Source organism: Scardinius erythrophthalmus (genome assembly GCF_964197995.2).
Source record: "Scardinius erythrophthalmus genome assembly, chromosome: 4".
NCBI classification, from domain to species: Eukaryota; Metazoa; Chordata; class Actinopteri; order Cypriniformes; family Leuciscidae; genus Scardinius; species Scardinius erythrophthalmus.
Genome location: NC_138224.1, coordinates 55,413,052 through 55,435,870, shown reverse-complemented (window position 1 = coordinate 55,435,870; position 22,819 = coordinate 55,413,052). Strand labels below are relative to the sequence as shown.

General features: G+C 38.6%; 1 protein-coding gene across 1 annotated transcript; it reads left to right on the top strand.

The window, feature by feature from the left end:
* Positions 1 to 504: 504 nt before the first annotated feature.
* LOC308689491 (tripartite motif-containing protein 16-like) lies at positions 505 to 21,933 on the top strand. The gene is made up of 5 exons (XM_081363221.1): positions 505 to 597; positions 19,086 to 19,361; positions 20,300 to 20,356; positions 20,590 to 20,637; positions 20,831 to 21,933. Exons 2-5 carry the CDS (start codon positions 19,103 to 19,105, stop codon positions 21,346 to 21,348), a joined length of 882 nt encoding a protein of 293 aa, XP_081219347.1. The 5' UTR covers positions 505 to 597; positions 19,086 to 19,102; the 3' UTR covers positions 21,349 to 21,933.
* The last annotated feature ends 886 nt before the right edge of the window (positions 21,934 to 22,819 follow it).

Here is a 22,819-nt window from a genome sequence, read left to right as displayed (position 1 = left end):
ATAAATAATCAAATCGCACTATGTCACTATATCACCAAAAATCCGCTATCTCAAAGTCAAACTCCTCTCACAAAAACCCACGAGGTCAAAATGCGTTTATTTCACTTTTATACAGATGTGCGATTGTGTGGTCTGTTCCCGACCGTGTCAATCAAACGCTGATTCGGCGGACCACACCTGATGAAACACTTAGTGAAACACTTCGAGGCTTCGTTTGGTCATAGTCACGTGACATGGGTGTTTCGAATCACGCTTCGGATCAGTGTTTCGACACATCTGCGCTTCGGGATCTCGCAAAGCTTTGGAACGACTGTTTCGCGTCAGCCATCCTTACCTGTTTGTTTTATTAAAAGTAATGCTTGCATTTGGATTCTCTCTCCGCTTCATTCCTGCCTTCAGTCTCGAGTTGTGAGAGATAAACTCGCAGTTCCGTTCTCGTCCACTCGAGTTGTGGTGGCGCTAATGCGCCTAAAGCTGGTTTCCCAACCGTCAATAAACAAGAGAAGAAGAAGAAATCGAAACTGAAAGCTGGCCTTCATCTTCAGATAAGACGCCATTTTAAGACTACCGTAAACCAAAACAGTTCCATCATAAATGGTGAGTTCAGCGTTGTCCTTCTCATAATAACTTCCACGATGTTGTGATATTTGTGTCGTCATTAGATGGGATTATATCCACGCTTTTTCCTAACGAGTCGACTGCGTGTTATAACAGGTGAGGCACTTCCGGTCTGGGGAAGTTCACCTCACAAAGACTGAAACAAATCATCAGCTACAAATAATCCGTCAGGTCGACTGAATGATCTGTATAATTTCCCTCATGTTATCATGTTCAGACTGGCAGAGAATAACACACGCGTGGTGTTTTAATGGGACGTCAGTCGCTCCGTTCTCTTCTTCCTGATTGTTTTCTTTTCCCTGAAATATCTTCATTTGTGTTTGAAAGTTGAACGAAAGTCTTAAGTATGAAACGACATGAGGTTGAGTACATGATGACAGAATTTACATTTTAGGGTGAAACACTAAGCAAAATGATTTCATGACTTATGTTGAGAAGACGTCAGTGACTGAGGAGAACCAGAATGAACGTTTTTATGCGTTTTTTTTGACATGTTCTGCCCCTCTGATATAGGCGTTCATGGATCCTCCGTACAAGGCTAAAATATATATACTAACTCCTGTTCCTTATATCCACTAATGCTATGCAATGCTATGCAATGAGTGAGCAGGAATGAGTGAGAGTTAACAGATGAAATAAGTACAAAACTGTCATTTAGGCTATTAATACAATTGATACATATACTCCACAGTGATGAATCCTAAAAACAAGCTATAAGCTGCATTGGAATAGCAACAAAGTCTTTTCTTCAGATCTGGTTTCTCTCATGATCCAAAGATGTGTGATCTAACACAAACTGTCTGTGAGTTGCTTTGCAGTTACAAATGGAAATTACATTAAAATAAACAACAGTTTTAATTGAATCAAGTGTTCAAGTGTTAATTTGGTCTAGAAACAGTATAAATTATATCTAAATGAGACCTTATAGGACGTTGAAAATATGTCTACAATGACCACATTTGAACTAGTTTTTAACCTTGAATGGAGGATCCATGAACATCTATATTGCATGTGCAGAACACGTCTAAAAAAGACGTCAAAAAAACTTTCGTTCTGGCTCCTCAGTGGACGTCTTTTCAACGCACGACTTTTGTGACAAAGATGTTAAAAAAATACATCTTTTGGACATCATTTTGCTCAGTGCCTATACAGTAAGCTGAAACTAACTCTATATCGCTAATCAAATCGTTTACATCAACGATACGATCACATTTTTATATTGCGATATCTGGGTAATTAACATGCAAATTGTGTTTAAACTGATTTGGTTTATTGCGATTATGAAATCAGGAAGTCTGAGATTATTTTTAATGCACAGCGTGTCAGTGAAGAGCTGTTCTGTGATCAGTAGTAAACGCTGCTCTGTCTCTGAAAGCACTGAGTTTGAGTCGATTATAACGTGCATTTGAAAAAGCAACACGCGTTAAACATCTTCCCAAACATGAGAAGCGTTTATGAACCTCTTGTCCGCCGTAAGACACAGCGGTAAAGTTAGTTTAACGTTTGACATTCGGTTTATACCCATTAAACTCTCGCATTTCATGTTTTCAGCCCAAACCAGCTCAGACGTGGTGCTGGGAAATATTTGGATGGGAGAATTAGATATTGTTTTCAAATCTTTTGCGTTCTCACGCTAAACCTGTAGCCAGCTGGGACACACACCTCAGTGTTTCAGACAGATCTGTGTGTTAAGGGGATGCGCTCTAGAATAGTGCTCACCGTGAGCAGGACATGCAGTGAGTCAGGAGAGGGCTCGTATTGGCCAGAGAACGCAGAACATGTGGAAACAACTGCTGAACTTTACAGCTGGTTTGTGGCTTACCAAGAACACAGACTCTGCTGTTATTATAGTGTTATTTAGTGTTAGATTATTGAATTTGGGTTAGGTGGCTTAGGTTTTATTGTGAATTTGTAGTGTAAATGTGTTGTGTTTTGTATTTAGACTACTTATAATTACTTTAAAATTTGAACATATTAACCCTTAGAGGTCGGAGATCACGCCGGCGTGATCTGCTCGCTTTTTTCCTTATGAGTTGAATTGAGACCCGAAATACTCTTTTGACTTTGATTTTACAAAACAAGTTTCATACATTTATCGATTCTGTTAAATGTGTATTATTTTTGTGTATACTCACAATAAAAACAAAGTGTTGTGCTTTTTGCCAAATAAAGAAAAATAAACATGATGCGAGTTCTGCCTTCTCTCTGTCAGTGTAGTCCATTCTGAAACGCGTCCGAAAATGAACAATAACTCAGCGAATACTCAGTCAATCAGGCATTCAGACACACAGGCATGAAGCTTGAATTCTCTTCTTTTAAATGAAGTAATTTATATAAAAAACAAATATTAATAATTATTGTTGTAATTGTAACCTTTTTAATAAAATAGCAAAACATATTTACAAGATAGATGTAAGCAAAATCTTAAATGGTCAATATAAGTCTTCTTCTAAATATATCTTTTTGTCCTTGCATTGTGGCTCAGTCAGTTTCACACCTGAATGAATGACTCATTATGCAGAGTCATTATGCAGAGTGGGTGGGATCAATTAAATCAATGTATGGTTTTATTTGAACGCTAAAGCAAGACTATTTTCACATAATTTTGAAGAAAATACTATAGGCGACGACATCCATTAGTCAAAAGTCTTATTGACACATATTTACTATGTGTTTTGTGGCCTTATTTCAGAAATTTGAGTTTTTTCAATATCCATGCATAAACATTATTCTCTCAAAAATGAAAACATGTACATACACGTGGCTCACATATTATTGTAGCCCTGTTTGTGCTTTATAGAGTGAATTTACACCTTTGCCATTAATATGTTTATAAGCAACTGAAAAAAGCACAAATGTCAGGGCATGTCAGAACATCTCAAGGGCCCCAAAAACAGCCCAGACCCCAGAGGGTTAAAAGAATGTTGTGGTCAATGGTGTCAAATGCAGCACTAAGATCGAGTAACACTAATAGAGAGACACAACCACGATCGGATGATAAGAGCAAATCATTTGTGACTCTAATGAGGGCAGTCTCAGTACTATGGAACGGTCTAAATCCTGACTGGAAATCCTCACAGATATCATTTCTTTCTAGAAAGTAACATAGTTGTGAGGATAATGCCTTTAATTAGTAGATAATTAATAGTAGTTCTTCAGGAGGTATGACAGGATTCATTATCAATCATTCATTATTGATTAACTAACTCTTACTTAAAGGATTAGTTCACTTTAAAAAAATTTTTTTGCTGATAATATACTCACCCCCATGTCATCCAAGATGTCCATGTCTTTAAGTCGAAAAGAAATTAAGGTTTTTGATGAAAACATTCCAGGATTTTTCTCCATATAATGGACTTATAATGGGCTTTAAACTATACCAGACGATGAATAAGGGTCTTATCTAGCGAAACGATCAGTCATATAAAACTTAAACTTTTTAATTTATTTTTTTAAAAGCACAAATGCTCGCCTTGCTCTTTTCTGTGATGCACGTTCGTGACGTCACGTAATACGCAATTACGATGAAAAGGTCACACTTGACGTAGGCGGAAGTACCGAGTCAGTGTTTACAAATGTGCGGAAGGAGGACCATATACACATTTTCAAATGTATTTGTGTCAGTTTATCGTTTAAAATGCCCATTTCGTGTGCGTATCCTGGGTGTTTTAATATTAAAAAGCCTTAAAGAAAATTTTCGTCATGACAGAAAAGCGTGACCTTTTCAACGTAATTGCATATTACATGACGAACGCGCATCACAGAACAGAGCAAGGCGAGCATTTGTGCTTATAAAACTTAAACTTTTTAATTTATTTTTTAAATGACTGATCGTTTCGCTAGATAAGACCCTTATTTATCGTCTGGTGTCTTTTAAAGGTCCCATTCCATGTATTATTTTTATTATTTTATCATGTTTCCAGGGGTGCCCTTATAATGTTAGTATGTTTTTTAGATCAAAAATTGTTATAATTTAGAAATAAAAGGCATATTTCCTAGCCTGATTTCATTCCCTGGTTTGAACGCTCTGTTTGAGGGGGCGTGTCTGCTGTGAGACTTCAGTGTAAACGCCCTCTGCTGTGATTGGCTGACATGCTTGCATATGAAATATCTGGCATTACATGTGGAACTATCTGGAAAACTTTTACTATTACAGCTATTATACGTTTTTACTATTACAGTTATCGGGATTAACGAATCGTGAGAAGTTTAAGTATTTAGATCTATTTCAATCACATAAAAAATTGCAGTGATGATGAGCATTGAGCAGATGACAGTCTGTTGATCGCGTGAAAAAAGATCTTATCATTGCAACGCAGTTTCTGCACTCACTAATGATTTCACCAATGCAAACATGAGGCATATAAATACAGTAAGAGCTTCGTTGTGCAGTGTAACCGCGTCATTGATTTCATAACGAGTTTTGGCAAGTGTCCATATAAACTCGCGCTGTGTGATTGACAGCTTGGGCGATTGGAAAGGGATTGTTCTTTGATCGCTTTCTGTATATTAATCACAGTTTAAGTAAGATTATTTTCATCCTACTAAGAGAAACGATGTGAAGTTGATCGCTACTTCCATAGTAAATCACTACTTACCGCTTGCTGGAATATAGTTAAAATTGCGCCCTTTGTTAGTATGAAACGCTGAGAGAAGCCTGCTTGATATTAACCCAGGTTAGAAAAACTGTCCGTGGTGAAATGGACAGAGCAAACTAACAACTTCGATTTAAACTTTTGCGGTATCCGATTATAGATAAACAACCACGTCTGTTGACATTTCGCCATCAATACGCCTGTATTCCTGTGGGCGGAGGTTAGTCTAAACACTGTTCTGGTGATATCACCAAAGCAGGAAGTAGAGGGGTGTAGTCCAATCCAGACGTTTTTTTGTTGTCAACTTCTGTTAAATAAAATATCTCGCTTGGCATTGAACTTTGAGCTTTATAATTTTACAGATATTATTTATACTCTAACAACAACATTACACACTAACTAAAGTTTGAAACATGGGATCACGAAGAACGGGACTTTGAAGCTGCACTGAAACTGTCATTTGGACCTTGAACCGTTTGGGGCCCATTGAAGTCCATTATATGCAGAAATGTTTTTTATCAAAGACCTTAATTTCTTTTCGACTGAAGAAAGAAAGACTTGGACATCTTGGATGACATGGGGGTGAGTACATTATCAGTAAAGTTTTTTTAAAAGTGAACTAATCCTTTAACACAATCATACAATTATATTACATACTGATTAGTTAACACATTTTCCTTAGTAGTCAACAGTAGTGAAGAAGTAGTTAATGAAGAATTACCTATTAGTTCTTCAATAATTCCTTATTAGTAATGCAGTAAGTAAGAAACAGTATTCTAAAGTTACCAAGTATTGATTTGGCACTAGTATCGGAAAAAAACCAAACGAGACCCATCTCTATTAACGAGGTAAATGCGTTAAGATTGTAGCACATGGAAACCCTTTTTTTTTTTTGTCCATTATTGTAAGGGGAATTAAAGGAATTAAAAGATTGCAAAGATTGTATTAAAATAGGCACACATATACAGTATATCACAGCATCAATAATCAATTCACATAAATTCAGCCAAACAGATTATTGACACACACACATACATACATATATATATATATATATATATATTAGGGATGCACGATATTGCATTTTGGCCGATATTCGATATGCCGATATTTTCAAACTAATTTTGTCCGATGCCGATACCGATATACACATTTTCCCCCTGATATATTTACACTTTAATTTTACTGAAGAGAAATCCAAGTCTCTCTCCTGTACTACCTTTTTACACTCATGTGTTGTAGATAAGGCAATACACAAGACAAACAAAACAACATTTGATTCTACCATAAATGTGTAATTTTACAAATGTAGACAGACATTCACCCCTGAAAAATAGGCAAATTAAGAATACATGATATGCCAGTGCCACATTTTATTTTTAAGTTCAGACTTCAAACTTCAGTCCTTAGGAGTAAAATAAATAAAAATACATTTTCAAATAAAAAATGTACATCTTCTACTTTAACAGGTCTACCAAATGCTCCCCTGTTTTCGGTGCTGATGCAGTGGTGACCCGTTCATGTAACATGTAACATGTAAGTGTGGCGCTGCCAATAAAGCAACTAAAAGCTGTCACAAGTTATGAACCACAAAAGTAATGATTTTATGAATATGTCAAATATAGCAAGGAGACATTTGAATTGTTTATTAATAAACAAGTGTTTTCTGTGTCGGCTGCAAAGATGAAGTTGTCGATGACTCGCGATCTTCGCAGTATGAACGCGCCAGAGAGAAATGCACATTTCGAATTACATAGTTTTTTTTCTTTTGAATTGTTCTGTTTAAAAATATGACTTCAAGCGTTCTGTAGAATAGATAATAGATATATTTCTCAGGTCTGTGAGGCAAGTAGGCTATGCTGAGTTTCGTTTCATTTATGAGACTAGCTCCAGTTCAATCGCGGACCTCCGTGTCGTGATATCTATTATCTGCTTTACTTATTATTTAGCTATAAAATCCAGGCAATTTGGTTGATGAAACATTGATTAAAATTAAGATAAAATTAATACAAAACGAAATTCACTTAGAAAGGCTTTGAGCTTTCTGTTTGAGGTCTTTGTGGAAGTTTTAAAGCAGTCTCTTTTAGTGGCGCTTTCAGCGCGCTCGCGTCCGCAACCGTTAACTGTCACTGTTTTTCTTCATAAATGCGAACACGAAAAATAAAATAAAATGAATAGTTTATGCTCTGTGGAGAGCATATAGCTTGGAGAGTTTACATTAGTAAGCTACAGGACATCATCTTTCAAAACATGATCAGCACTAAAGAGAAAAAATTACTGCCATTGTACCCAGCACTTCTGAAAATGCACTGGCGAATGCGTCTCTGTCCCCAGCAAACCAAACTGACGCTCATGCTCAAAATGCCTCCACATGTTAAGTTGCTGGCCCTCAAGTACGGTCGTCACGTGCACATAGGAAACGCCACCCTATCGGCAAGGCTCATCGGCAGAAATGATCATATCGGCCGATGCCGATGATGGTCATTTAAAGCTTTTATCGGCCGATACCGATGTTGTGCCGATATCATCGTGCATCCCTAATATATATATATATTATATATATGTTTATGTTTTTAGAATTGTTTTTAGAATTGACTGTAAAAGAATTAATAGTACAATTATTTAATCAGTTCATCCAATGAACAGAAAGCATAATCAATTATTAATTCTAGGAAATATATTATCTTCCTGGACAAGAAGGAATAACCATTTCCAAGTTCTAGCAGGGTAATATCAGGTATCGCTAGATCAAGATGTTTAATTGACTTCGATATTTGGCAAACACAGAGACAATAAAGCATCGATATAAGGGTTTAATAAATTAAACTACGGTAGACTACACACACAACTAAACTAAGCAAAGATTGTATACAGAAAAGAAAAGTGAAGAAAGAGAGAGAGAAGAGAATGGCAAGATTACAATCAGTAAACTACAACCTACGAGAAACATCAGAGAATCAGGGTCACCTTGAAGGGGCACAGTAACTTAGGAACACATCTTAAGGCTGCGAATGGGTACCTGCATTGACTTCAGTTGCTGAACAAGTCCAGATGCAGGAGATTCTTGAGATTATTGATGATTTCACCAGGAGTGCGCTGAAGCGTTCGTTTGGGTTCTTGTGGTGTCCCACATTGAATCCAAAGAAGTTAACTTGATGATGAAGTTGCCGGAAGAAGACAGGAGAATGTTGTCTCAAAGAGATTGAGCGAAGATCTGAACTAATCAGATACTCTTAAAGGTCCTATCAGTTCACACCCATTTGTTGAGGTGACCAATCCAAGATGACTGGGAGTTCATCTTATCTACATTTGCATGTTCATGTTGGCATGGAGAATTTGTGCAGTCTTTACACAAAAGTATGGTACAAATATCATGATGCAATTAATCGTAACATTTTGTACACCATTGATTATAAAATCAAAAGATGATTCTTTTGATACCAAGAATGAGGGGATTTGAAGACATTAAAGCAGTGATGCATCATACTCTAACATAACTAAAGAATCATAACTAGTCATAACTAATAAAACGTAGGGACATGGAGAAATACTATAAACATTTGGGAAAGTTTGTGGGTCCTTTGTGTATTGGAAATTTGTCTCTATAGTCTTTGACCAAATGGCTGGATGGCAAGCCACCCAGTTTGATTTCGATGATCATTAACTGTTTCGTGCTGTCCAGTATTGTGGTCAAAAGAATCTAAAGAACTCAGAACTGGTGAACTTAAAGGGATAGTTCGGCCAAAAATGATATTTAACCCATGATCAGTGTTGGGGTAGTTACTCAAAAAAAGTAATAAGTTACTAGTTTACTTCTGTAAATTGTAATGAGATTACTTTACTAGTTACTTAATTTGAAAGTAACTTCACTGCTTATTACTTTACTTTCCCATTTCTTAATTTACCCTGTAGATACGGACAAACATCATAGCCCTATCATCACTTAGCCTGTCCGCATAGTGTTTATAAATGTAGTAGCCATACAAAATGGCATGTATTTTGGTCATAATAATAATAGCACACTAATAGACATGTATTGTAAAACAAATGCACTGAAAAATAAAGGAAACTTTCATAATTAGTTTTGTACTAATTTCTATACTTGAAAGAGATACAAGCACATGATCTTTTATTTTGACGGAAAACATGGTTTACAAACGCGTCTCGTTAAATTTATAGTAAATTACGGCAATCGTCAACTACATGCAGATGTGGAAATAATGTGTTACTGGGTTTACATATAAATTTTAATTATATGTAAAACAGCATCTATCAAAATAATACATCTGACTGTTTATATTTATTTATATATGTGTGTGAATATGTGTGTACATGCACATGTGTAGGTATATTTATAGGCGTATGTGTATGAATGTGTTTTTATATGTGTGTATATTTCATGCCCGTATGAGGGTACATATGTACGTTGATTTGTTATACATGTGTAAATGTAGGTGTATATGTGTATGTGTATTTACCTTTTCCAATTACTTGTTGTATTTTTAATGACTTTTTTCTTTTTTGTTTATGTACATATTTTTCAGGACCCCAGGAAGAATAGCTGCAGCACGGCTGTAGCTAATGGGGATCCTTTCAATAAAAAAAAAAAAAAAAAAAATGGGTAATGGGTTCCTACTCTCATGACACCCCATACACAAAAGAAATATATTTGAAATATATTTTGGAATATATGCAAATATTTGAAATTGGCCCAATAAATATATTTATTACATGGCTTGGCTGAATTCCAATGTAGAATGCGGTCTGTTATTTCTTGATAACAGACCGCTGCGAAGTATAACAGACCGTTGCCATGAAAAACAGCGCGTTGCTATGGACGCGGAACGGACTATTTTCTTTGGCGGAAGCAATACAATCATTTTTAAATCAATAAACTCCTTTTTAAATAAATAATTTGTGTCAAATTATTTATTTATTTTGTAGGTAGCCATGTAATAAGCGGGATAATGTATAGTGAGGCGGTCGTTATAGCGAATAACAACCCCGACAGGCTGAACTTCGCGTCGGGGTCTTGAATCAGCCTGAAGGGGTTGTTATAACGACCGCCTCTATACATTATCCCTTACTTAACACTTAACATAACATCATATACTTTTGTTATATTTCAGAATATATTTCAATGTATTTGGAATATATGCCACATATATTTTGACACTTTTGGGGACCCATACAGAAAAAATACATTGAAATATATTCTGAAAACTAATAAAAATATAATGGGAATGGGCCGCCGATGTACGAGTTTTATGGTCCGTTAAGACAAAAAAATAAATAAATAAACATAAAAAGAAAAAAAAAGTATGAGATGTCGGCCCAAAAGGCACGTCAGCCTAATGGGAATCTCCCGGTAGTCCCGATGGCCAGTACTTGCTGCCTGGGCGCATTTCACGCGAACATTTTTGTCCTTTCGAGCAATAAACTGAAAGTAATGTGAATATCGCCACTGGCCGAAACCCCCTGTCTCCGTCTCCGTCTCCGTTTCCCGCTCCCCTTCGCACCAGCAGCTATGTCACTCAAATCGGTCTCTATGATAATGGTGCAAGCGCACGCGCGCGCGCGCACACACATAGGGCTGGGTATCGTTCAAAATCTTTCGATCCGGTGCCATTTTCGATACCTCAGTTTCGATACCGGTTCCTAACGATACTTTTTTCGATACCAATTTTATGAAATCCATTTTAACAAGATTACATAACACATTACCTCAGAAAATATTGGTTTTATTTTTTCAGTTTGACTCATGCTCCTTAGCCAGTGCACAAAGGAACAAAAAATGTTTTATAAAGAGCTCATGCTCTCCAAAGCTGAATTTTTAAAAAAAATAAAAAATACAGTAAAACTTGTAATATTGTGAAATAGTATTACAATGTAAAATCTTATTTGAATATATTTCAAAATGTTTTTGTTTTTTTGTGATGTCAAAGCTGAATTTTCAAAATCATTTACTTCAGTGTCACATGATTCTACAGAAATATGAAAACAGTTTGCTGCTTAATATTTTGGAAACTATGATACTTTTTTTTCATGATTTTTTGATGAATAAAAATGTCAAAAGAACAGCATTTATTTAAAAATGAAATATTTTGTAACATTACACGTTTTAATGTCACTTTTGATAACTTTAATGCATCCTTACTGAAAAAAAAAAAAAATCTGACTAACCAACACATTTTTGAACGGCAGTGTACACTCAGTAGGTTATTATTGCAATATAAACACTGTCAGAGTGATCAACAAGTTACCTCTTCATTTACGAGTCGAAGGCGAAGCAAGTTTCTGCTATTATGTTTACTCCGTGGCCGTGTATTTGTCAAGGTCTTCATCATATTTGTCGTGGTATCGGTCTTTGCAGCAATTATTTTACCGCAAATACTGCATTGCGCGCTGTTGGCATCGAGCCTGGCATGTACCCACACTTTTGATCGACTTTTCCACATCTTTAAGGTATTATGTGTGTGTGCTCGCGTCTCATGAATATATTCGCGGAGAGATTGCGTGTGTGTGTCCGCGTCTCATTGAGTATGTGCACGAGTTTTGTGTGTGTGCTGCTCGCGTCTCGTATGCGCGTGGAGAGTTTGTGTGCGCGCGCGCGCGTCTCATATGAGTATGTGCGCGGAGAGTTCCGCGCTTCTCATGTGTGTAGAGTTATGCAAACTCTACACATGTATGTGCGTGAGCGACTTTATGTGTGTCGTTGTGCATTTCATATATATTTGTTTGAGCACTGACGTTGACGAGTTAACCCCTTAGGTATCGAAATCTGGTACCGAACAACATGTCATTTTTCAATACTCGATGGTATCGAGGCAATTCGATCGGTACCAAAAAAGTATCGAAACTCGGTACCCAGCCCTACACACACACACACACACACACACACACACACACACAGACATGCACGCACCAAAAACAGATCAGGGGTCTCATTTATAAAACTGTGCGTAGGAACCTTACTAAAAGTGTACGTGCGCCCGAAAGCCAAAAATGCCGTAGGCAAAAAAATATTCAGATTTATAAAACCGTTCGTATGCCAGAACCTGCGCAGAATTCACTTTATAAATCCCAGTCAGCGGAAGATTGTGCGCACATGCGTCTCCACCCGAAATAACCATATATGGAGCTTACAACGCCTAATTTTACTATGCAGATCCTCATCTGCATATCATTTGCATATGATTATTCATCCACGTGATAACGTTTAACGGTACAAGACACATTACATTAATAAAAATCAAGTAGTTGCCCATCCTTGCCTTGTTTTTGAATACATAAATCAAATAGTGTAAAATACATTTCAGAGAAAGTTTTTCTCAATCTTTTCCACTGGCCAAATTGTATTTTTAATTGATTTATATTTTTAATGGAAACAGATAGGCCTTGGGCATTATTTGCACAAAACTACAACCCGAATTCCGGAAAAGTTGGGACGTTTTTTAAATTTTAATAAAATGAAAACTAAAAGACTTTCAAATCACATGAGCCAATATTTTATTCACAATAGAACATAGATAACATAGCAAATGTTTAAACTGAGAAAGTTTACAATTTTATGCACAAAATGAGCTCATTTCAATTTTGATTTCTGCTACAGGTCTCAAAATAGTTGGGACGGGGCATGTTTACCATGGTGTAGTGTCACGGTGTGACAAAAACCAGATCAAGAGAGAGAGTAAAATCCCCGTGAAGGCAGTATTTTTTTTGGAGACCTCTTGTGGATGGTCGTCTCATCACACCGTGAAATCTGTTGCTATGGCAGCGAGGCCAAATTGCCTGGTGGTCTCCACACGCCCTGAGCGAAAGTCGCTGTCCTGTTCAGGAGAATTACAGAGTGCTGTGAGAGGAACGCGCATTAAGATGGGGCTTTAAAAGGAGAGAGGAAACAGACAGTCGGTGTGGTTCTTTCTCCCCCGTGAGAGGTTGGTTCTCCTCCTGTGAGATACTGTGTTTGTTCGGTGGGCTGCTCGTATTGAGGCTGGGCTGTGAAGCAGGGCGAAGATTGAAGCCGAGAAATGGAAACGAGAGAGTGAAGTTTATCAACGAAAATCCAAGGGATATCGTCAACAGTGGGAAAGACGCAAAGTGATGAGTATTTGATCCGTTGTTTATATGCACTGACACTGAAGTGGTGTGGAGAGTCTGGAAAGTGTGTGGCACGAGTGAAGTATTACACCGAGTGAATTAATGATCTGTCTCCAACCTTTGTTCTTCCTGCACTGAATGTGACGATTACTGCACCCGTTTGGCTGTCTCTGAGAGAAGTGGAGCCCGTGTGAGAGACGAGAGTCGATCTGGTGGGAGAAAAGACCGGTGGGTGAGTGCTGGCCCGAATGCACGGTGTGCGAGTGGAATGCAGTGCCTGAAGTGACGATTCACACGGTTTGTGTGTGGAGTGAAGTTTATCGTGTGGAGAAATATTAATAGTCTGCTGTGCACTCTCTTCTAAAGTCTTTCACCCGCTGTCTCTGAACGGGGTTTGTTACATCCAGCGTCCAACTTCCCCTTTGAGACAGTCCCGCTCTGTGAATGCTGCTGATCCATTAATTCCTGTTACATTGTTGCAGCGTACAGTTGAACTGGAGCGTTGTGCTTAGAGCAATCTCCCGTCTGGTGGTCTCCACACGTCCCGATCGAAAGCCGCTGCCCTGGTCGGAATAAGAGAAGGTATTGCAGCTGAACGTTTCATTACTGCTGAATGGTCAAAATCCTGTTGTATCGATACAGTGTACAGCTGAAGTGGAGTGCCCTGCTTAGAGCATTCTTCCAGTCTGGTGGCCCCCACATGCTCTATCGAGAGTTGCTGTCCTGTTCAGAAAAGAGAGAGGTATTTGAAATGAACATTTGATATGCTGTTGAATAGTTAACCCCTGCTACCTGGTTACAGCGTACAGCCGAAGTGGAGTGTCTCACTCAAGCGTCCTCTCCGTCTGGTGGTCCCCACCTGTCCCGAGAAGGCTTGTCTTGTCAGAAAGAGAGAAGGTATTGCAATTGAACGTTCCATATGCTGATGAGAAGTTGAATCCTGTTACCTGGTTACAGTGCACAGTCAAGTGGAGTGTCTCCCTCAAAGCGTCTCCTCCGTCTGGTGGTCCCCACCTGTCCCCTTGAAGGCTTGTCCTGTTCAGAAAGAGAGAAGGTATTACAATTGAACGTCCCATATGCTGATGAGAAGTTGAACCCTGTTACCTGGTTACAGTGCACAGTCAAGTGGAGTGTCTCCCTCAAAGCGTCCTCTCCGTCTGGTGGTCCCCACCTGTCCCCACTGGAAGCCTCCGCCCTGTTCAGAAGGAGAGAAGGTATCATTGTCGGGTGTCGCATCTTGTTGAACCATTGAATACTGATGTATCGTTACAGGGCACAGCCAAAGTGAAGTGTCCTCTTGCCGGGTGATCCCCCATGCCCGTGTTGTAAAGTGTTGCCACTGTCCAGAAGGAAAGAGAGTAACTACGGCATGTGCCTCGATTAAAGAGTTGTTCTGCTGTTCATGGTCCCCTCCTGGCCCGGCCCGCTCGCCACCTGCGTCCCTGTGACCCGTCTGAGTCGAGGATCCCCCCGTCCCCTGGACACTTACCTCTGGGCAGCCTCCGGCATTCGTTCCATCCTCACCGCGAGTACCTACCTGGTTCCAGTCTGAATGGGGTCCGTGTAGCCGAGACTTCCTGGAGAGCCCTGTAAAGAGCACTTACCCAGTGGCTTACCTGAGTGGTGTGTGTCCTCCTCTGATTCCTCTTCGACGAGCCGCAGGGTGCCTACGAACGTCCATCCCGCTCCGGTCCAGGGACCCATCGAATTGCTTCTGGCGGAAGGAGAGATTTTAATTAGGACTTTTCAAATTTACCTGCTTTTAATTCAATAAAGAAATTGTTATTCTTTTACCCTCTGTCTCTGTCTGGTCCCTTGACACGCTCCTCGAGGCGGTGCCCGGTCCCCAGGGGTGGGTGCAGTCTGGCCTTGGCCCACCCCGACCTGTGACAGTAGCATCTCCTTTTCTTTTCAAAACAGTTTGAAGACGTCTGGGCATTGAGGCTATGAGTTGCTGGAGTTTTGCTGTTGGAATTTGGTCCCATTCTTGCCTTATATAGATTTCCAGCTGCTGAAGAGTTCGTGGTCGTCTTTGACGTATTTTTCGTTTAATGATGCGCCAAATGTTCTCTATAGGTGAAAGATCTGGACTGCAGGCAGGCCAGGTTAGCACCCGGACTCTTCTACGACGAAGCCATGCTGTTGTTATAGCTGCAGTATGTGGTTTTGCATTGTCCTGCTGAAATAAACAAGGCCTTCCCTGAAATAGACGTTGTTTGGAGGGAAGCATATGTTGCTCTAAAACCTTTATATACCTTTCAGCATTCACAGAGCCTTCCAAAACATGCAAGCTGCCCATACCGTATGCACTTATGCACCCCCATACCATCAGAGATGCTGGCTTTTGAACTGAACGCTGATAACATGCTGGAAGGTCTCCCTCCTCTTTAGCCCGAAGGACACGGCGTCCGTGATTTCCAACAAGAATATCAAATTTGGACTCGTCTGACCATAAAACACTATTCCACTTTGAAATAGTCCATTTTAAATGAGCCTTGGCCCACAGGACACGACGGCGCTTCTGGACCATGTTCACATATGGCTTCCTTTTTGCATGATAGAGCTTTAGTTGGCATCTGCTGATGGCACGGCGGATTGTGTCTACCGACAGTGGTTTCTGGAAGTATTCCTGGGCCCATTTAGTAATGTCATTGACACAATCATGCCGATGAGTGATGCAGTGTCGTCTGAGGGCCCGAAGACCACGGGCATCCAATAAAGGTCTCCGGCCTTGTCCCTTACGCACAGAGATTTCTCCAGTTTCTCTGAATCTTTTGATGATGTTATGCACTGTAGATGATGAGATTTGCAAAGCCTTTGCAATTTGACGTTGAGGAACATTGTTTTTAAAGTATTCCACAATTTTTTTACGCAGTCTTTCACAGATTGGAGAGCCTCTGCCCATCTTTACTTCTGAGAGACTCTGCTTCTCTAAGACATAGCTTTTATAGCTAATCATGTTACAGACCTGATATCAATTAACTTAATTAATCACTAGATGTTCTCCCAGCTGAATCTTTTCAAAACTGCTTGCTTTTTTAGCCATTTGTTGCCCCCGTGCCAACTTTTTTTGAGACCTGTAGCAGGCATTAAATTTTAAATGAGCTAATTAAGTGGATAAAAGTGTTAAATTTCTCAGTTTAAACATTTGCTATGTTATCTATGTTCTATTGTGAATAAAATATTGGCTCATGTGATTTGAAATTCCTTTAGTTTTCATTTTATTAAAATTTTAAAAACGTCCCAACTTTTCCGGAATTCGGGTTGTATTTTCTCAGACAATCTGGTATTATCATGATAAGCAATTATCTCTGTGGTTAAAACATTAAAACACAGCATGCCAGAGGAAAAGTGTTCAAAAACATCGCATACACAACAAATATTTCTATTAATTTAATTTGAATATAGAAATGTTGTAACTTCTCAGTAATGATTTCATGTTTAAGTGCTTAACTCCATTCATTTGTATATTTGTATATAAATATTCAATGGCATATTTAATCTAAATGTTCATATCAGAAGTAAAACATAGTTTAAATCATTATTTTATTTATTTAAACTGTTATTTGCGTCAGTTTCACTAAACGGCCCAACGCGCTCGCTGGCGCAGACATTTAAGAAGGGATGGATATTTGCTTCAAGTGACAGGCTTGGTGAGTGAAATTATATTTGTATTATCATATGTTTAATTTTCTTTAGATTTTCTGTCTAAAAGTGACCAAAAAGACACTTAACTCCAGCTCACCATCGGTGTCGCCAATTCCCTTTGTCTCCAGAATGTGCGTACGCACGGCTCAAAATTTGCTTAAAGGTGCGCACATTCTCCCGTCAATTTTGTTTTTTATAGATCACAACCTTTGCGTGGGAACTGGCGTACGTACGTTTCCAGCCCCGTTTTGTGCGTACGCACGCTTTATAAATGAGACCCCAGAGCTTTACACGCAGGCAAACATGGCTTGGGTAACGCAGGAAAGCATGTTCCTATAGTCTAGTAAAGTAGTGTAGTTACCGATATTTTTAGTGTAATTCGTTACTTTATTTCGTTACCCAAAAAAGTTATATCGTTACTGTAATCCGTTATTACCCCCAACACTGCCCATGATTTACTCACCCTCAAGCTGTTCGGGATGCATATGTCAATCTTTTTTCAGACGAACACATTTTCAGTTATTTTAGAAAATGTCTTAGATCTTTCAGTGGTTATAATGTGAAGCTATGGGGTCCACCTCCTTCAAGTCCCAAAATGTGCATGCATCCTTCACAAAAGTAATCCATCCGGCTCCAGCGGGATAAACGAAGACCTTCCGAGGGTAATCCGTGCGGTTTTGTCGTAAAAATATACATATTTAAAACTTTATAAATGAAAATATCTTGCTTCCGGCAACGGTCGACGCGCGTTCACGGCAGATGGATGCCGGCGTATGATGTAGGATGTAGCGTTTGATTTAGCTATACTTCGTTTCTACGTCACAATGTTTCCCACACTACATCGGCATCCATCACCATCCATACACCGGCATCCATCTGCCATGAACGCGCGTCGACCGTTGCCGGAAGCAAGATATTTTAATTTACTATCGAACTATCCCTTTAATTAATCAAACACCTACACACACGTGCACATGAGACCCGTCTCTCTGTAGGCAAGGGCGTGGTGAGCTGGTGCCCTCTGATGTCACAACTTCCAATAGGAGAATTCAACTGCAATAGCCACCGTTCAACCTGAAGAGGGCAGCACTCAGGCGTTTTTACACCATATATTGTAGAATTAAAACACTTTATACTCAAATGTCAAAACATTTACTTGAATCAATGAACAGCATTAAAGGGATGCTTCACTTCTGGAAAGATGAATGTGTATTTAAAATGGGTCATTTATGTAGATGAAATGTGAAATTATTTTAGAATTTGGAGCTTTCTAGACTGAGAAAAGCCAGAAAATGTATTTTTGGCTGATGTGAATGAAAGGCAACAACTCCCAGAATGCACTTGCTTTGCTGCCCTACAAGGCCACTCCCAAGCCACACCTACCGGTAAGAGAGCGCAGTAAACAACAAGGTTAGGCTACTAGTGAATCTCCATGACGAGTCTGCCCGGGATATCGCCCAAAATGTCCGGGATTCAGCTTTTCCGTACTACAGTCGCCATTCATTATGTTTACTGTGGCGAGCAGGACAAGACTGAGGGCCGGGGGAGAACGAGGCAAGGCCGGTGGCGTGATTACTGATGAGCGACACCTGTGTGACGCACCGGTCTCATATCTGTCACGGAGGAACGGGAATTTTCTTAGCAATGTTAAAACACACATCAACTGGGAAAAAGAGGGTGGTAACCCCTACTACTCATTTTTCTCCTACTACTCAGCTTTCTCCACAGAACAAGAGCCTGTTAGCTTAGCTTCCAAAGAAAGATGGCTGATACTGTGTGTACATTCTGTGAGTGAGATGCCACCCTCTATGTGCGGGTTGATGGGACAGCCCCTACTACTGGCTGTAGTCTTTAGCCTCTGGCCAAAAAATCCTCCAATGACGCAAAATGACAAAATCGTCATTTTGCGTCATCTGAGGATTTTTTCCAGACAAAAAATACATAAATCTCTTGTCTCAGGGGGACATGAGGGTGGCCCCAGTTTATAGATTATTAACTAAAAAAAGTTGTTTTAGGGTTTAGTTACCCTTTAATAAAACTAAAAGGCAATATTTTATTATTTTAAAAGTAATTATAGCTGTTAAACACAAAACAGATGACTTTGTGTATCTTCTTGTCCTGCAGAAGTGAATCAGTGAAGGATGATGGCGTCTGTTTCAGATCTGCTTCTGGAGGCTCTGGATGATCTAAGCACAGAGGAACTGAAGAGGTTTAAATGGCGTTTCAAGAATCATTACCGTGCTCCAAGTACTTTTCTGGAAAACGCAGACCCTCTTGACACAGTGGATCTGATAATGAAGCGTTTTAGACCAGAAGAGGCTGTGAAGGTCATGGTGGAGATCCTGAGGAAGATGAAGCAGAACCATGTGGCTGAACAGTTAGAGAACAAACACAAGCAAGGTAACAGGTTAAAACAGTGGCTCAGCATAAAGGAGAAAAGGCCATTTCTATGGCGTTCAAGTGCATGAATAGCTGTTGGCACTCTTCCTTTGTAAAGTGGCACCGAAAGCCAATTCCACTGAATCTTTCTCCTTCAGACCATTGGCTTATCACCGTCTGAACAAGCCAGACATAGAAGGTTCTTCGCCATAGAAAACCTCTTCAGAAGCTGCTATTGTGAACGTGCCGCTCCGCTGCCGTGTTCCCGCCGGGAAGACGTACAGTACAAGAAGCTGAGCTTGTGAGGCGCCGTCGAAAGAGCTCACTGCAGACACTGATTATATATTGCTCACAAAGATATTTACATTTGAAAACGCCAGATTTATTTAAAGGGAGGGTGTGACACCACACTTGCAAAAATAATCTTGTTTTCCGTTTGAATTAAGATAATTTTTCTTATTTTCCATTTGAGTTAAGTTTTTTTCCCTTCCCCATTGGCAGATAATTTAGTTCGATTTAAGCAAAAAACTCACTTAATTTAGACTGACAGAAAACAAGATATAATTTCTTATGTCATTTTACACATCTAGTAAATGCTTCTTGATGTTATTATTTTTAGATATTTGGACTGGAAACAAGACTAATATACTGCGTAAGAAAAGCATAAATTGTTAAAATGTATAACTTATAAAAGTTCAAATGAAATGTGCTGTTTACAAAATAAAAGCAAAACTAAAGAATATTTTTCTAAATATAATTAAAATAGAAAAAAAATACAAATATATTTGTTATACTATCTTTCTATTATTAATCTCTCAGAGTAAATGTTTTCAATATAAATGAATAACTACTGGCTTTCAGCCTAAACTTTGCTCTTTGCTTTGCTGATGTGTTTGTGTGGTTTAATCTCACTGTGTTTTAACAATGTTTTCATTCTAAACTCTTTCTCTCTCACACAGCTCAGGCTGAGGGCAGTTTTGAGGATCCTGCTCCTGTTGGAGCCAGTTCAATGGAGGGTAAATATTAATCACATTTTTTTAACGTGTTATTTTTACAGTCTAAAATTAGTTATGCAAGTAATCATTTGAACTAAATGTTGTCTTTTCAATTGAGGATTTTTGCAATTCCTCTCTTTTTCTCCATGTAATATCATCTAGAACATCATATTAGAAATGTGTTAGGAATTGATTCAAGGATCATTTTTTCTTAAGATGATAATCACACTCTTCATGTCTGTTGATTTCCACAGTAACTTTCACCAACATTGTTCCCAAGACCAGGAACGACTTCCTAAAGTGTAAGTCAGTAAGAAAACACGCAGAGAAACTCACTGAGTGTGTTCATGATATAACATGATAGAAGAATTTTTTTTATAGTTGATCATGTACAGTAAATGATGATTAAACTGTACTGGGAACCTGCTGATATTTTGAACAAGAAGAGATTCATAATTCATAATTCCTACTTGTGATGTGTTTTCTCTCAATCAGATTCCCATCAGCTCACTCTGGATCTGAACACAATGAATAAACGCCTCTGTCTGTCTGAGAGGAACAACATGATTACTGTCACTGACACAGTCCAGTCGTATCCTGATCATCCAGACAGATTTGATGAGTGGGAGCAGGTGTTGTCTAGAGAGAGTGTGTGTGAAAAACGCTCTTACTGGGAGATTGAGTGGAGCGGACGTGTGTATATATCAGTGTCATATAAAAGCATCAGCAGGAAGGGTCGGGGTATTGAGTGTGTGTTTGGACGTAATGATCAGTCCTGGAGTTTGTACTGCTCTTCCTCCAGTTACTCATTCAGACACAATAACATAGAGACTGAACTCCCTGTCAAGTCCACCAGGCATAGAATAGGAGTGTATGTGGATCACAGTGCAGGAACTCTGTCCTTCTACAGCGTCTCTGACACAATGAGCCTCATACACACATTCCAGACCACATTCACTCAACCACTCTATCCTGGGTTTACTGTTTATAAAGGATCAGTGAAACTGTGTTGATGTATCAGAATAAGATTATTGAGTCTCTTCATTACATTATTACTACAGCTGGACAGCTGTCACTGGAATAACATGTCAGAATTAATGTGTGTAATAAATCTTCATTTAGACAAACATCCTTCTCATTATAAGTATCTATTGAAACCAATCTGCAAGATGCAATTGTACAAACACCTTCAAGAAAAAATGAGCACTTGCACAAAACTAAATTTCACATGCTAGGGAAAACATGTAAACAAATAAATCAAATGAAATAAACAGTCAAGATTATGATTAGTTTCAATGTGTTCTTGTTAACATGTCTATGTTCCTTGAGTTTGACCTTTATTACTCCCTGTTAGTTTCCTTATTTACTGATTATTGGCATATATATATATAATTGGTTCACAGGTGGAAACACAGTTGTTGTTGTTGTTGTTGTTTTTCCACAAATTGTGCTTGCAAATTGTATAATATCCAAGGTAAACATTTCTAGTACTTGTTCTCATACTGTATTTTCAGATTTGGAATATGTTCTCTACCCAAATGTGTCACTAATAAAACACAATAAAAATTATCTAAAGAGAAGGCTTATATTGACATTTTAAGATTTTGTTTACATCTATCTGTGTGTGTGTGTGTGTGTGTGTGTGTGTGTGTGTGTGTGTGTGTGTGTGTGTGTGTATATATATATATATATATATTAGTTATTTTATTAAAAAGGTTATACAATTACAACAACAATTAAAATTGTAACAATATTTCCAGTGCAATCTTTCTTTGTAAACACTAAGTATACATTTTATCATACGTATTTCAAAGTTAAGGATTCATTAGTTTGAATATAGCCTACATTGGAACAAACACTATAATAACATCTTAGTTGATGACTTTATTTTTGACAAAACATAGTATATATATATATATATATATTTAACATACGAGCAGAAATTGGCAACATTATAAGCTTATTTGATGTGGCAGTATTTTACAGTAAAAACTTTATAATCTATCCGATTTTTGCAGTCGATTTTTACTCATCTCAGTATAGCAATAGAGTTTGGTAAAAGCTGTTCATTCATTCACACACAAAAACGCAATTCATTTTGAAACAATATTTGTGCCAGCTGTAGTAGCTACACAACAGCGCACATCTGTGCATTCATTCATTCACACTCAGAAACACGATTCATATTCATTCAGTCTTTTTGCGTGTACAGATACTATTGCGATTAGAACAAAGCAAATATAGAACTGACCTATTCCTCAGATGGATCCGTTTGCTCCTCGAAATGAAACTTCAGGAACTTCTGAGGTAAATTTTCCAGGATTATTATTAAGATAGTATTATTCCTCACAGCGTCGTAAAGTACATGAGTCTGTAAGTGAACTCGCGGTGTGTGTTATCCAGCTGATGTGGGCGTTCACAGATTTGCATGGATCGCCTCAGATCATTTGGTTTGAATAGCGCGCGATCTCAGTGGGCAGGGTC

What these genes read in the sequence shown, in the direction of transcription:
- LOC308689491 (XM_081363221.1), top strand. Translation starts at nt 19,103, where the DNA reads ATGATGGCGTCTGTTTCAGATCTGCTTCTGGAGGCTCTGGATGATCTA. An exon ending in AGAGAACAAACACAAGCAAG is followed by an intron (nt 19,362 to 20,299) that starts GTAACAGGTTAA and finishes TCTCTCACACAG; the next exon opens with CTCAGGCTGAGGGCAGTTTT. An exon ending in CAGGAACGACTTCCTAAAGT is followed by an intron (nt 20,638 to 20,830) that starts GTAAGTCAGTAA and finishes TCTCTCAATCAG; the next exon opens with ATTCCCATCAGCTCACTCTG.